At 45.9% G+C, this 15,587-nt stretch overlaps 1 protein-coding gene across 5 annotated transcripts in view; it reads right to left on the bottom strand.

The window, feature by feature from the left end:
• ZZEF1 (zinc finger ZZ-type and EF-hand domain containing 1) overlaps positions 1 to 15,587 on the bottom strand; it is a 112,353-nt gene that overhangs the window by 45,654 nt on the left and 51,112 nt on the right. For 2 of the 5 annotated variants that reach the window (XR_014821468.1, XM_084985290.1), the window contains exons 18-27: positions 15,312 to 15,426; positions 11,722 to 11,881; positions 10,251 to 10,372; positions 10,019 to 10,141; positions 8,513 to 8,679; positions 8,348 to 8,429; positions 7,375 to 7,576; positions 5,732 to 5,880; positions 3,793 to 4,033; positions 1,016 to 1,095 (exon numbers count right to left, since the gene is read on the bottom strand). Coding sequence is in view for 4 of the 5 variants with exons in the window: in XM_084985290.1 (XP_084841416.1) it covers positions 1,016 to 1,095; positions 3,793 to 4,033; positions 5,732 to 5,880; positions 7,375 to 7,576; positions 8,348 to 8,429; positions 8,513 to 8,679; positions 10,019 to 10,141; positions 10,251 to 10,372; positions 11,722 to 11,881; positions 15,312 to 15,426 (1,441 nt within the window). In the remaining variant the exon portion in view is untranslated. Of the gene's footprint in view, positions 1 to 1,015; positions 1,096 to 3,792; positions 4,034 to 4,465; positions 4,574 to 5,731; positions 5,881 to 7,374; positions 7,577 to 8,347; positions 8,430 to 8,512; positions 8,680 to 10,018; positions 10,142 to 10,250; positions 10,373 to 11,721; positions 11,882 to 15,311; positions 15,427 to 15,587 lie in introns of those variants that run through there. The other 3 variants (XM_084985291.1, XM_084985292.1, XM_084985293.1) reach the window with 3 other exon arrangements.

Below are 15,587 nucleotides of genomic sequence, written 5' to 3' on the forward strand. Positions count from 1 at the left end.
GTATATATATAAATAAAATAATAATATACAGGTACTCATCGCCACGCCTAAGTAATAAGAACAATTCTCCTGAACCTGGAGTTTATCATTTCCATGCATTTGGTTAATTTTACTAAATATCTGTGTACATAACATACACTTTATGTACGTAACATAGACATTCGGTCTGAGTGTCAGCTTTATAGAAGGAGAATCACAGCTGTGCATTCTTCCACCACGTGCTTCTGCTCCTCATCACATTTGTGAGCACCATCCATGCTGACAGATGTGGCTCTACTGCGCTCCTTTTCATCGTGCTATAGACTCACAGTAATATAACATACAATCCTGTTGCTGGTTCTACCCACGGACGTTTCGCTCCTCCGGGTGACGGCTGTCACAAACAGTGCCGCAGAACCTCTTTCCCAAACCGCAGGAAGCCCTCTCCTCGGAGAGAGGCCTCACCTCTGCCGAAAACCGTCACTGGTCGAAGAGTATCTAAAGCACTGCTTTCCCTCCTAGTCTAAACGGTTAGAGTCAACGAAACCCTGCTTCCTCTGACATTCTCAACACTCACCAAATCACGACTTCAAGGGTTCTCAATTATTCTTTTTTATCCATTCACATCACTAAACTTTAGTTCTTAAAAAAATTCCTGGAGTTCCTCCTGTGGCGCAGCAGAAATGAACCCAACTAGGAACCACGAGGTTGAGGGTTGGATCCCTGGCCTTGCTCAGTGCGTTAAGGATCTAGCGTTGCTGTGAGCTGTGGTGTAAGCTGCAGATGTGGCTTGGATCTGGCACTGCTGTGGCTGTGGTGTAGGTCAGCAGCTATAGCTCCCATTCAACTCCTAGCCTGGGAACCTCCATATGCTGTGGGTATGGCCCTAAGAAGCCAAAAAAAAAAAGAAAAAAAAAAAAAAAGAAAAAAAATTCCTGAAGTTTTATTTTTGAGGAGACAGCTACTTATCTTAATTCCATGATATCATAGTAAAAATTCAAAAAATATAGAAATAGCATGCAAAGGAAAATCTTACCATCCATATTCGAATCCCATCTGCCAAGGAATACACCTGTGCAAACTCCTCACTCAGGGCTGTCTTGCCCCCACTATTTACTGGGGAAAGGAGAGGTGACATTCAGTTAACACAATTCACTGCTGCAACACTAAGCATAAATTCACTTCTAAATCTCCGCACAGAAAGTCTTCCCCTGACACTCACACAGTGAGAGTGGCAGGAGAGGACCCGGAGAGGGGGTGGTGGGGGGGAAATGATCAATTAAACCACAAATAGCTGAAAGGGGTTCTCTGTGTTACTTCAAACTAACTTTTTTCACATGAATATCTAAAAATGGATATACTGTTAAAGTGAGTAAAACATTAAAAGTAAAATATTGAACATATTATAAGCAAAATAAAAATTATTAAAAGTGAGTAAAAAATAATTATAAACATGGAAAAAAGTTCATGGTACGTATATAAAGTAAAAAAGGTTAGTTATGAAACAGTATTTACAGGGTGGCTGAAACAGCTCAGTCTGGGTGGGGATTAGACTGAAGCAGTATATGCAAAATTATCAAAGAGTTTACATGGTACAGACATGGTTTTACACAGTAAAAACACATATAAACATACCCAAATAAAAGGCCAGGTAGATACAAAGAAAAATGTTAACAGAGGTATTCCTGAAGTGGTGAGATGATAGCTGATAATTACTGTAAGCTTTTCTGTACTTTGTAAGCTTCTACATGAATGGGTGTTATTATTATTATCTTGTCTTTTTGTCTTTTTAGGGCTGCACCCACAGCATATGGAGGTCCCAGGCGAGGCGTCAAATCACAGCTATAGCTGCCAGGCTACACCACAGCCACCGCAACACCAGATCCAAACCTCGTCTGTGACCTACACCACAGCTCACAGCAACGCCAGATCTGAGCTATGTCTGCAACCTATACCACAGCTCACGGCAACGCCGAATCCTTAACCCATTGAGTGAGACCAGGAATCAAACCTGCAACCTCATGGATACTAGCTGGCTTTGTTAACCACTGAGCCACAATGGGAACTCCCGTATTATTTTTATAATTGGAGAAGTAACAAAAACATTTTGTTTTGTTTAAAGAAAGCTCTATGAGGCCGGCCCCTTTTCTTCATCTAAAATCTAAAGGCTAATATACTGGAACAGAGTGATGCTCTCTGTTGAGCCAGTGCAAATGCAATGAATTTTCTTAATACCTAGAATGTGCCAGGCTCTACACCTGGCACTGAGAAAAACAAACAGGGTCCCTCCTCGAGCGGCTTAGTCTAGTTGAAAAACTCCTTCCATATGTTTCTAACCTAAAAGAGTGACAGTTTTAGACAAAGATTGGCAAATTAGCTACACAAGGCCAGCTCCCCAAGTAGTTCAGTTCTGAAGAACCCATCGACAGCCCCTTAGCGGCAGGGACGGAAAGAACTGTGACCAACTGTGCCTCCTTCAAAGCATCAGTGGTAGGTATTCTAGAAACAACCTGTATTTGGCAAAATATTTCTAGTCGTCACATCTGATCGTGCGTTTTGCAGAGACAAAGGGGTATGTGATATGCAAACATGATTTGCAAAAACAAGGGGGGAGCTTTCCCTGAGCCAGAAACCTTCTGTTTCTCAGCTTTTAACTCATAAGTGTTGGATCCCTCCCTTGAAAGTTCCCACAGGTAACAAAGATTGTCCAGTTCTCTTACTACAATTTGATTATGAAAACATATCGTGAATTTTTTTTTTTTTCCGAAACCATACAGGGCAGCTTGCCCTTCATCAGAGATACACTCTTCCATGTGACAGCTGTTTCCTTCAATCACTCACGCTTCAGTGTCGTTTTACTTATCTGAGCAGCTTCTTAAAGGAACTATTAACAGCTGAGGGAGGAATTGAGATGTTTTACATCGGGAAATAAATTCTGCAATATGAGACACAAAGGACTCAGCAATAAAGGTGGCAGTGATCATAGCATCCATAATTACAACAACAGTAACAGTCGATTAACTAGTCTAAGGAAGGAAGCACTTCTTTCATCTGTGCGTGGAAAGAACACACACCCTGCCAGAGGGCTTGGGACAGCCCACACCTCGTCTTTACCCTGCGTTTGAAATGCTTTTCTTCACGAGATGATGAGTAGGGAGAGATCGTCCCTCTTTGTGGGCCCCGTTAGGCTGCAGGCTACATTTATAGTAAATCCACAGACGTGGTATCCCTGGGGCACGTGAGGAAAAGAAATGGCAAGGAGCAGGCTCTCAACAAAGGAAGCCAGCAGCTCAGGATACAAAGAGGCTGTAAGTCTAAAGAGAAGTTCACACCTACATTTTCTTCCTCGGTTATCCGCACATTCAATTACCTAAACGTCCCAGGTTTTAACTGGAATTTCTTAGCATGTTAGAGCGAATCAACGCTGAGCTTTGCAGATAAGCTCACTACGGTGCAGAAAGGTTATCTGATTAACCTGAAGCTGCACGACTTCTAGTGTGCGAGCTGGGAATACAACCCAAGGGAAGGTTTCCTTCCATTAAACTTCTCGGGAGTTTTCCATGAGAATTCTAGATAGAGAAAAATCACCTGCTAATTAGGAAACTCAAGGCTACTTGCTATGTATTACACTCTGCTAACTATAAATTGGTCACGAATCTTTTGACTGGCAAAGGAGAAATGACAAGATGAAGTTTACAGTTGTGGAAATGTGTTTATGGTCCAAAATACTTAGCAGTGTTCGCTTAAGATAGGCTTTCTTAAAACTTAGCAATTGGCCTTCAGATCAAAAACATTCCCTGTAATATAAGTTACCATATTTTTGCAGCTTCTCATATAAGTCTGGAGTGCGATACACCAGAGCAGCAAAGGTGGCGTTCACAGCTTGATCAATAGTGGAACCAGCAACTATATCTGTCTTTGGGGCCTGTTTTCTACATGCCTGTATGAATCCTTTGAAAAGTTCTGAATATGGCCCACAGAAGTTCTGGGCAGGATCTGACTGTGCAAAGTCAAGAAGAAATTGGTGGCAGGGATCATCGGGGATGTTCTTAACCTGTGAACAACAACAACAACAACAAACATCAACATGTTTAACACATTCATTCAAAAAAGAGAGTTGACTGAACGCCTACGAGGCCAAAGCAGAAGGCTACAGCACAGAGCATCCTCTCAGGACATCTAACACTACTGGCAGGAGATCAGACAGATACAGGGGTTAAAAAAAAAAAAAAAAAAAAAAAAGGAAAGATAAATAACACGTTAAAAGCATTCAAACTACCACTACCATAAAGCAAAAGATTATCAAGTGCCAAATGCCTAGAAGGGACACCCAGTGCTGAGAGTTCACAGGAGAGGGCTACTGGCCGGTTAACGTGATTAAGGAAAGCCTCCTGGAGGGGATGGGCTTTGGACGGGACCCTGAAGACGGGGCAGGTTTGGTCCTGAGGAACACAACCATTAGCAGAGAGTCAGTGGGGAGACTGACCTGGCCTGAAGTCTCAGCTGGGGAGTGGTGGGAACTAGAGTCAGAGAGGTAAGGTGAAAGGAGACTGCGAGGGCCTTGACTGTCACACTGAGGAGTTTAGACTTCACCCTGTGGGCAACGGGGAGCCATTAATGGTGCTTGGCAGTGGAATGACAAGATAATGCAGTGATTAAAAAAAAAAAAAAAAAAAAAAAAAAAACCTTGGTAGGTACCAATGTAATAATGCAAGTGCAAGATGAGGGCCTGGATAAAGATGGAGGCAGAGGACATGGAAAGAGATGAACACCTCAAAGAGGAATCCACAGGGCTGGCAGCTCGTGGGACAGGAAAGGTGAGAAGAAGGTGGGAATAAAGGTGACACTCGGGAGTAGTGGCTCAATGTCTGGGAAAACAATAATGACAATAGGAGTGAGCAGTCTGGGGAGCCACCCTGGTTTTACACTTCTGAGTTAAAGGGAGTTAGAACGTGGAAATGCGAACACCTCACGGAAAGAGGCGGACACGTGACTGGAGCCTGGGAAAAGAACCAGGACTGGAAACTGATTATTTAGGAAGCACACACACAGAGGTGACAGCAGAAGACGGGAGACAGGATACGGTCTTGGTGGGTGGCAGGAAAGGGGGGAGAGCCTGAAAGAAGCCAACTCTTCAGAAAAGGAGGAAGAAGAACGACGGAGGCAGACGGAGTGGGTAGACAGAAGAGAAGCCAGCGGACTGCGGTGGAGTAAGAGAAGGGTGGGTCTGACGGAGCAGAGACGCTGAGGAAGAGGGCCTGGACCAGCAATCAGCCACTGAAGAGCACGGGGTGGCGGGAGGTGGGAGGAAGGGAGGAAGAGCAGGAGAGCAGAGAGAAGGACGAAGAGATGACGGAGAGACAGCGGGCAAACTCATTTGGCTTTTGAGTATTATGAGCCTAAGTATCGGGCTGCTGTCCCGTGGAGAACAAAAAGTACAGCACGAGTCTCCCTCTAGAGTGTGACTCAGCGGGCACTGGAAACGGACCTGATTTGTTTAATGACTCCCCCAAGAGAGACTGACTGAGCTCCTGCGCTATTTCACTGCGGAGCCAGTCATTCAATACGGGTGAGCACTTGCCATGCTGGCGCTTATGGCCCAAACGAACAAGGGGTAGTAGCTTCCGCCCTCAAAGGACTAACAGCTTCACAGGGGTGATGAGATATAAACACAAATGTTTATAATCTAAAGTGATAAAATACTAGTAAACATTTCCCACTCCAAATACAAAGACAAGAGAAGAGTAAATACCTCCTTATTATCCTGGTGTGGGTGAGTGGGCCAGCTTGCTTCTAATCCCAACTCTGGACGTATTTGGTGCCTGAAGACAGGTTTCCACAAGGGAGAGTTGAGGACTAATGCCATTTTTGCCTGAGGTATCGCCACGTTACTTCCTAACTCTGGAAAGAGAAACAGGCTTACAAGAATTCCGTTCTTTCCTTAACACACTCAGAGTCTTTGCACTGATGAAGAAAGGATTAAAAAAACTTGGGCATTAAGTCGGAGCGGGAAGTCATACCCATTCAGCAGAACAAAACTGTGAAACACAGAGCCTGATGGACCTAAACCATCAGGCAGTCCTGAAATGCTGCCATTCTGTACGACAGCTTCAGTTCCAGGTCCCTCTGAAATGACTAACTTGTGTAGTAAGTTGAAAACAGAATGGGAGTCGCCTCCAAGGCGGTAACAGGAGACCATTTAGAAATGTTTAATTATGGAGACACGGTCACAATTTGTAAACTTCAGTTTGTAAAGTATAAATAAATAACACACTACAAATGATGATACTAAAATACCTGCCACAGATGTGTTTATGAAGAGCCAAAGAAAAAACACAAGGTGGAAGTAGATTAAAATGTTAATAACGGTTCTCTCTGGGGATTAGGATTAATAATGGTTTTTCTTCTTGGCTTTTTTTTCACTATGTAACTTTTCTATGATATTTTACTTTTAAAATGAGAAAAACTTAAAAAAAAAAAAAAACTATATAGGAGTTGTCGTCGTGGCTCAGTGGAAACGAATCTGACTGGTATCCGTGAGGTTTCGGGTTCCACTCCTGGCCTCACTCAGTGGGGTTACAGATCCGGCGTTGCCATGAGCTGTGGTGTAGGAGGCAGATGCAGCTTGGACCTCATATTGCTGTGGCTCTGGCGTAGACCGGTGGCTACAGCTCTGATTCAACCCCTAGCCTGGGCACCTCCATATGCCGAAGGTGTGACCCTAAAAAGCCAAAAAAAAAAAAAAAAAAAAGAAAGAAAGAAAGAAAAAATCTCTTCAAGGCAAAATCCATGTTCACTTATTTTACACGTATTCACATAATTAAAGAGTATACAAATAATTTATTCTATATTTCTGCCTTCTGGTTAGAATATACCAAAATTCACTCACAAAAAAATGGTGACAATACTGCCAAAAGCCAGCTCCCTCCCCCACCTCCTCCATAGTGTCCTTCGAAATATGTCCCCATGACTGAGTCAAGAAACTTTATGAAAACAGCATCAAGTGTATATTTGATTCTGGTTTGGTTTAAAGGAAACTGAAAGCAAATGGGTTTCTTTCCTTTTTAGGGCCAAACCCACAGCACGTGGAGGTCAGGGTCGAATCAGAGCTGCAGCCGCCGGCCTACACCACAGCCACAGTGACATGGGATTCAAGCGCATCTGCGACCTACACCAGAGCTCACAGCAAGACCGGATCCTTCACCCACTGAGTGAGGCCAGGGATCAAACACATCCTTAGGGACACTAGTCAGATGTGTTTCCGCTGAGCCACGACGGGAACTCCCGAAAGGGCGTAGTATCAATTCCCTTGCACTGCAATTATGTGAAGCGGGTCGCCCCCTTGCTCTTCAGTGTGGCTGGAGCAAGACGGGGAGGGACAGCACGTGGACTTACGATGCACAGACTTGAGGGCCATGCACTGGGAAGCGAGGCGGCCCATCAGCCGGGAAACAAGGAGTTGCAAATCCAACCCCCAAGACACAGCAACATCAGGCAGGCCGTAGGCAGTGACCGTGAATTTGTAGCCCCACTCATTGTTACTGCTGTCGGAGTGAAAGAGAAACTGCAGCCGGGGACCAGCCTTGAAGGTCACTTTCTGGAGACAAACAAAGAGGTCAAGTGGTCGAACCGACTGGAGAAGGCAGCACTCCAGCAACAAGCATGTTCTTCACGACTCGAAAAACCTACATTTAAAATTGGCCTATAGTCTCACCATTATATCTTACACCCCCACCAAAACTACTAAAGAACTGGACAGTGGAGTGACTGAAACAGAAAATTCACAACAGCACCTTATGAAGAAGTAAACTTGGAAACTGCTGGTCAGTTTTCTAAACCTCAGACGCTGCCCTGCCCACTACCTACTCAGCCAGGGACTGCGCTGCTCCTTGGCCCCCAACGGTGACGCAGCGCTTACCTTCCCAGCCAGAGCCGCACAGCCCAAACTGTGAGGGGGACCCTGGCTCTCCCCGTCGTGGGCGAGGCTGCTTGGACCCATCAGTGCCTCCGTGCTAAGGATGACGATTCCCTGTCTACTCTGGACAATGTGATACAAACCAGGGTGGCGAAGAACCAGACAGTAAATTATTAGACTTTCTGGGCCACACAGTTCTCTCCGGCAACGACTCAACCCTGCCTCTGCCGTGCCCACGAAGCTACAGGTGAAACAAACAATTGGGCACGGCTGTGTCCTCTAGAAACTTTATTTATGAAACAGGTGCTGAACTCTGATATAAACCCTTCCTTTTACAAAAGTATGATATAAATCCTTCCTTCAAAGACCACATCTCTGTCCTCCTGAGGTTATAACAAAAGGAGAACTGATGCAGAAGTAGGCATTGCCTGGGTCTCTGGGACAACCACTCACCTTGGGCCATTTATCAGTGCCAACTTTTGTGTCATAGCGTGTCTTCCCACCTCTGGCATCAGTGAATTCCAGATAGTCATACCTGTGAAAGCATAATCTCTATCACTTTCCTTCTCTCGTTTTTGATCCATCACTGCTTGGGGAAAAAAGAATGGTGAGTCGTACCTTTTTTCAGTTTCACATCTCTCATCAAATTCCACCTCAAAATAGGTTGCCCCGGGGCTAACAAAGACAGACACCTCGTGGCAATTATTTTCATAGTTGTGGGCAGACTCCTTGGTCCATGTATGCAACACCACAGGACGTTCCTGTTGCCAAGTCTCAACATCCAGCTATGCAGAAAAAGGAGTCAAGAAAGGTTTTCATCACTCTCCGTGCAGCCACCTGCAGGAAACTGTCCTCTGTGTCAGCCCAGACGGCAGCCACTGACATCCCTACACAAGCTCATCGACATAGACTGATCAACATTCGTTTATTCAGCAGAGGAGACACGGGGTCTGCACTGCACTAGCTTTTTTTTTTTTTTTTTTTTTTAGGGCCACACTTGCGGCATACAGAGGTTCCCAGGCTAGGGGTCTAATTGCAGCTGTAGCCGCCAGCCTATGCCAGAGCCACAGCAACATGGGATCCGAGCCGCATCTGCGACCTACACCACAGCTCACGGGAACACCGGATCCTTAACCCCCTGAGCAAGGCCAGGGATCAAACCCTTGTCCTCATGGATGCTAGTCGGGTTTGCTAACCACTGAACTATGATGGGAACTCCCTGCATTAGCTTTTATTTTCTCACCATGACAGAACCACTTCTTACAAAACCAGTACCTACATGAATATCCCGTGGAGTATCAAGATCTTACACCCACATTTAGGACACTGGCAGATCTGAGCCCATCCTCTCTTCTCCCTCTCTTTTTTTTTTCAATCTTTGCTTTTTTGTCTTTAAAATAGGCTTTTTAATGTAGGCCCTTTTTACTCCCACAGCGTTGTGAGAATTAAACAAGACAGTGAAAAAACTTCGTGTCCTATAAGGCTGAGTAATGGAGAAAATGCTTTTAAATACCAAACCCCCTAATTTGCCTTTCAACACACATTTTCTCTTCTGGGCTTCAATATGGTTATTCACTTACATGGTTCTTCATATAATTTCATGTGCTATATAAAGATGAAATTAAGAGTTCCCATTGTGGCTCAGTGGGTTAAGAACCCGACTAGTATCCATGAGGATGCAGGTTCAATCCCTGGCCTCACTCAGTGGGTTAAGGATCAGGCACTGCCGCAAGCTGCAGCATAGGTCATAGATGTGGCTTGGATCTGGTGGGCTATGGCTGTGGCGTAGGCCAGGGGCTGCAACTCCGATTCAAACCCTAGCCGGGGATCTTTCATATGCTGCAGGCGCAGCCCTAAAAAAAAAAAAAAAAAAGAGATGAACTTAATCTTCATACAGCCTCCTCCGTGTCTCCTTTCTAATGCTGACTGCTGACCATAGCAAATCAACTCAGACTGGCATTTATCCGCGTTTGCAAAACCCACACTGATAAAGTACTGATAAGACAGAGGGTCTTGCGGAGGTGAATGATCTGTGGGGCCTGCACTGAGTGCTGCGTTTCGCGCGTATGGTCACAGCGCTCCTAAGAAGGGATGGAAAGCAGGTTTGAGGCCAGCGCGAGGTACCTTGTTCAGTCCTCCGTCGGGGTCACTGCAGAGCTCCTTCAACAGCTCTGTCAGGGCGCTGAACTCTCTCAGGAGTGTGCAGTGTGAAATGTCTAATGTACAAAAGTCCAGCAGGAAGATCACCTAAAGGAAGATGAATGAAGCACTCAGCGTCCACCTCGGACTCTGGAGGGGGGGATACAGGTCCCCTACCCCCTCCTGCCCCCTACAAATGGTTGCCACTTGGTCTTACCAGTTGACGAGCTGCCATTGAAAACACCGAATTACATAATTTTTCCACTATGGTTTTCCCACTGTACTGGGACAGGAGGGATTCCAAAATCACTCTCATGCTTGCCAGAAACTGTCCCACATCTACCAAAACATAAAGAAAATAATTACTATTTTATATGGTATTAACCTCATTGCTTGGTCATCATCAAGGGCAAAGGTGGAGAGAGCCACAGACGCTGTGGGAGGAATGCCACATCAGAGAGACCAGAGACCATGAAGTGTCATACAAACGTCTTCCTCTGCGAGGGAAAAGCAATGCAAATCGTAGTAAAAGAATGCTTTTAAAGTGAGTGATTTTGTGGTTTCTGTTGTCTTTGCTACTTTCCAATGGGGTGGAGGTACCATTTTTATAAGTGAAGGTACATGGCTGACCAGCCCAGCTGCCTGCCTGCCTTTCCCTTTGTTTACAAAGGGCCTGTCATCAGGTGTGCCGTCCAAGTGGCCAAACATTAAGAGCCAGGACTCGATACTGTAAGCATTTGTTGTCACAGCTGCTGAGATCAAGTTTAACGGAACTGAATTTTCCACATACAAATTCTCAGAACCTGTTGAGTTTCATATAATTTTCTGTGGGTTTACGGGACATGAATCTGAGTATTTTCAGCGTTAGCAAAGATCACAGCAATGCTCACATGTACCTCAGATTATAAAAGTTCAAGACTTTTTCTTTTTTGGATAACTTGCTTAAAACAGGGAAGAGAGAGTTCCCTGGTGGCCCAGAGGTTAAGGATTTGGCCTTACCACTGCTGTGGCGAGAGTTTGATCCCTGGCCCAGGAACTTCTGTGTGCCAAGGGCATGGCCAAAAAAAACCCCAAAACAAAACAAAGCAAAGCAAAACAAAACAAAACAAAAAACCAAACAACAACAAAAAAACCAGGGAAGACACACTCCACTAAAGAGTATGGTATCATCTTATCATCCGAGTTCCTGTTGTAGCACAGTGGGTTAAGAATACAACTGCAGCAGCTCGGGTCATTAAGGAGGCACGGGTTTGATTCCCAGCCCAGCACAATGAGTTAAAGGATCCGGCATGGCCTCAGTTGCAGCTTGGGTCACAGCTGCAGCTCAGATTCTATCCCTGGCCTAGGAACTTCCATATGTCATGGGTGCAGTCACTAAAAAGAATAAAAATAAAGAGTATGCTGTCACCTAGAGTCTGGGGGACTGCAGAGGCAATATTTAGGCTATGAGATGACCCGATCCTGTAATAAAAATACTTAGGCACACTACCACATTCAGACAGGAAACCGAACAAAAAGCACACTAGAGGATTCTATTTTAAGAAGAAAAAAACAACCCAAAGATGGGTCTGATTTGCAATAACCAAATGAAAACCACACTCTACTCCAGGCAGGCAGTACTAAGAGGAGAGCACACAGAGTCAAACCCAGTGCCTATTTGTTTTCATGGATTTCATACTGAAACTCACATTTTTCAATAAGGTCGACGGCAAGATCTTTGGCTCCAGAGTACGTGCTCTTCAGCTGCAGGTAGCACCAGGAGAGCAGGCTGCCTTGGACGGACCAGAACAGGGAGAAGAGCACAGAGCCCACCTCCCCTTGGGCCCCATCGAGCATCAACAGCTCACACTGCAAGGGAGGAGACAAACGGGAAGGGCTCACAACAAAGCCATTCACAGAACACAGCCAGGGGCACTCGCTAAGAGAGCAGCTGTCACAGGCAGAAGATTCTAGGGAAGTGGGGAACAGTTAGGAAAGAACCTTCAACCTGAAAGTGACCAACAGAGATGGCATGAGAGTTCCTCTCTTGCCCTCCAGCTTTTCAGAAACTTTACCGATGGTTTCTCTACTCCTTGTGCCATTTCCTTCCACCTCCGAGGAATCCCCTCCCACCCGAGTTCTCCCTCTCTCTCTTCAAATTCCTTTTCTTTCTGGCTCCTTCTCAGAGCCTTCAATCAAATCTCTCCCACCTTAAAAAACAATCCTTCATCCCGCTATCGTCCTTTAATGGACTCTAGGAATAAATTATCGCACACACAAACCACAGCTATGTTCATATTACAACTTCCATGTAATTGCCTCAAACTGGAAACAACCCAACCATCCCTCCAAAGTAAAATGAATAAGCAAATTGTAGCAGATTCATCAAGGGAATACTGTATACCAGTGGAAAATAAAACCAAAACTACAGCACATATATCAACACTGATGAACCCCCAAAATGCCGCTGGATGAAAAAAAACTTGTCCCAGAAGATGGTACCCCACATGATTCCATTAAAGGCCAAAACCAGGCAAAACAAACGTGCTATGCAGAGATGACCAGAAAGAAAAACAAGAGAATGATGGGTATGAACTTCAGAGTGGTGGTCACCTCCGGCAAGGAAGAAGGGTAAGCCATGGAAGGGCAGGTGGGTGGGTGGGAAGATTTTAAAAATATTGGTAATGTCCTAGTTCTTAAAAAGGATCGTTGTTTCTTTAAATTGCCCATCAATACATATCCTTTTGTATGTGTATTCCACTTGAAAAAGCTCTTATCCCCACTCTGTTTTTGCCTTTCCCCCCGCGGCTGCTCTACCACTTCTATTCCCATCACTCGCTGACACCATTCCTCAAAGGCACAGTTACCAGCCAGAGAGCAACGCCCCCCACTTAACCTTAACCTCGGTGGCTCTGCGGACCACTGTCCTTCTTGAAACTCTTCTCTCTCTCAGCTTCTGTCGCCCCTGAATTTCTTCCTGCCACTCCTCCTCATTCTCCTGGCTGCCCTTTCTACGTAGGCGTGCCTCAAGATGCCTGTAGGTGATAAGAGGACACTGATACCCATGGCTTCCACTGTCACCTGTTGGTTAATGATTGCAAATCTCCATTTCCAACACTGACTCAGCTCCTGAGGGTCCAATCAGATATCGTCACCGGAACCATAAACCCAACATGTTCAAAGTCTAACCATTACCATTCTCCCCGTCAAATACCTGCTCCTCCCCATCGTGTCCTGTTCTATCACCAGAGAGAACAGCCTTTCCTCTCGGCTTGCTCAGATTCCATTCATGGGCTCAAAAGGAGCTCCAGCACCACCTCTTCCCAAAGCCTGCTTGAGAAAGCTCTGCGACCTTCCTCCATCAGGCAGGGCTAGGTGTGCTCCTCTGGACCCACACGACCTTTGCTTTTAGGCCCTTACTGTACTGTTGTACCTGATTACATGCTTGCCTGCTCTTCAGGACTGTGCTCTTCTGGCACTGTACCCCACGTCTAGCACTGGTCCTGGCACATAGCGGGCGTTCAGTCCATCTTTATGGAACTAATAGACTTAGGAGAAATTATCTAGACTAGGGACGTGTCTGACTACCTTGAAAATTAAAAAAAAAAAAATCTAACTCTTCCTCTTTAAATGTTTCTTATTGAAAGATACTTGAAGGAACTATTTCAATGGCTGTGTGGTCCCTGGCCTGGGGAGCAATGAAGTCTCTAACTTCCTCTGTATCACAGGCAAGTGACAGGGAAAAAAGGACAAACGTGACGCCCAGTGGTAAAGATCACGAGGAACTCTCCCGGACAGACGCTGTCTCATGTCTCTAAGGACACCTTCCAGTGCGGATGGCCTGGTGGAAGGGGACAAAACTAAGAGTCGAGTCGCCTGGGCTTTAGTCCTGACTCCAGTACATATCGACTCACGCAGGAGGCAGAGTTAACACCTATGAAAACGAGTAGTCTCCTGCCCAATGGCACTGGCGATGTGACTGCAGGACTTAAATAAGACGTCAGGGCTCTGGGAAACAGGCTGGATCTAGAGGAGCTCCAGGAGAAAGGGTAAGTGCGGGGAAGGGCAGAAGCAAAGACAGCGAAGAGAATGGGACACGGCTGACCGGGGCAGAGCAATGCAGACGGGCAGGAAAGGGACAGGTCTGGAAAGGAGACAGAAAGAAGAAAGTAACCAAAGGGAACATTAATGTGACGGCAGCTCACAGAGCAGTGATTAAGAACAGTTAAGGCTTATAAAGTCGATATACTACCTGAAAGAACACAGGCATCACAGCGAAATCCAAACAACCCTGAATCAAAGGAGTACTAGGTCTCAACAGTGGTCAGTTGGCCTCACGTGCCCAAGCACACTACGGAGAACAACCTGCCACTCTGCACGTTCTCTAAGGTCCCGAAGAGCAAACGGGGGTGGGAGAACACTGTTAAGCAGCCCATGGCAGCAGGTGGCTGGCACTGAACAAAATCACTGTTCTAGCAGCAACCTGAAAACTAACTAAGAGGTTACATTTACAGTAAGAGGTTTAAAGACACTGAGTTCAGCTACGTTATTAAGCACTTCAAGGCTTGCTTTGCCCTGTCTCCCCATAACGTCTAACGCCCTGGTTCCCATGTTTTAGTCCAGAGGCGGTTCTAGGTCCCCTAGCACAGGGGCTGTCGCTTCAGAGTCTCTGGGGGTACTTGATATAATGCAGAGTTTTAAGCCCTATCCCCAGAGATTCTAAATCTGTGGCTTGGGGAGGGACCTAGAAATTCAAATGCCTATCACAGTGCATCAGGTGATTCTGATCCAGTTGACAGACCACATTTTGAGAAACAATACCCCTCGTGTTAAGAAAAAAAGCAAAAAAATTTAAATACCATTAGCACAGAAAAATTAGACCATCTTCTCAGATTTGATTAGTCTGCAGATTTGCTAAGTAACCTTAAATTAAAACAAACAATTTAGGGTGGTTTCCACAGGCTTCACACCACAAACATGACTGTGCTCTGGGCTCATCTACTGACACAAGGGCGCAAGGTGAAACCCATGCCGCTTTTTCAAAGGAAGCCGTAGTGAGCACTTCCGGGTACTCATGGCTGGCTGACTACCCAGGGGCGGGAAGCGCCCCTCGCTCATCTGCAGGAGCTGCTGACTGGCTGGGATCGGAGGCAGGTGGGGGAACCTCTGAGCTCCTGCGTGACAGTCCTGGGCAAAGTTACAACCATGCTGTAAGTGAGGGCTAGAGGGGAGGCACGGCTGCCCTGTCCTGCCTCCTAAAGGCAAGAGGCAGAGGCAACAGGGAGCAGCCATCAGTTACCTCCCGAGCGGCAACGGAGAGCAGAGTGCGCGTGACCGCCAGCACCTCGCTGAGGTCCGTGTCCGCCAGGTCGCCTTTCTCAGGTAACAGCAGGAGGCCGCCTGGATCCTTATCACTGAAAGGACACAAATCAGTCATTACACCTTGTTTCAGGAAGGGGCTTTTCACTCAAACGGTTCCAAAAGAGAATGTAGCAAGATTTCTGTATCAATTCTATGGGATACGAGGAGGAGTTTGGGTCAGGAAAAAGCTGGGGTCCCACTCTCTGTCCACATG

Source organism: Sus scrofa, chromosome 12 (assembly GCF_054392235.1).
Source record: "Sus scrofa isolate SSC_HxYL_T2T_F1_AM1 chromosome 12, Sscrofa_HxYL_maternal_Yorkshire_Landrace_v2.0, whole genome shotgun sequence".
Classification (NCBI taxonomy): domain Eukaryota; kingdom Metazoa; phylum Chordata; class Mammalia; order Artiodactyla; family Suidae; genus Sus; species Sus scrofa.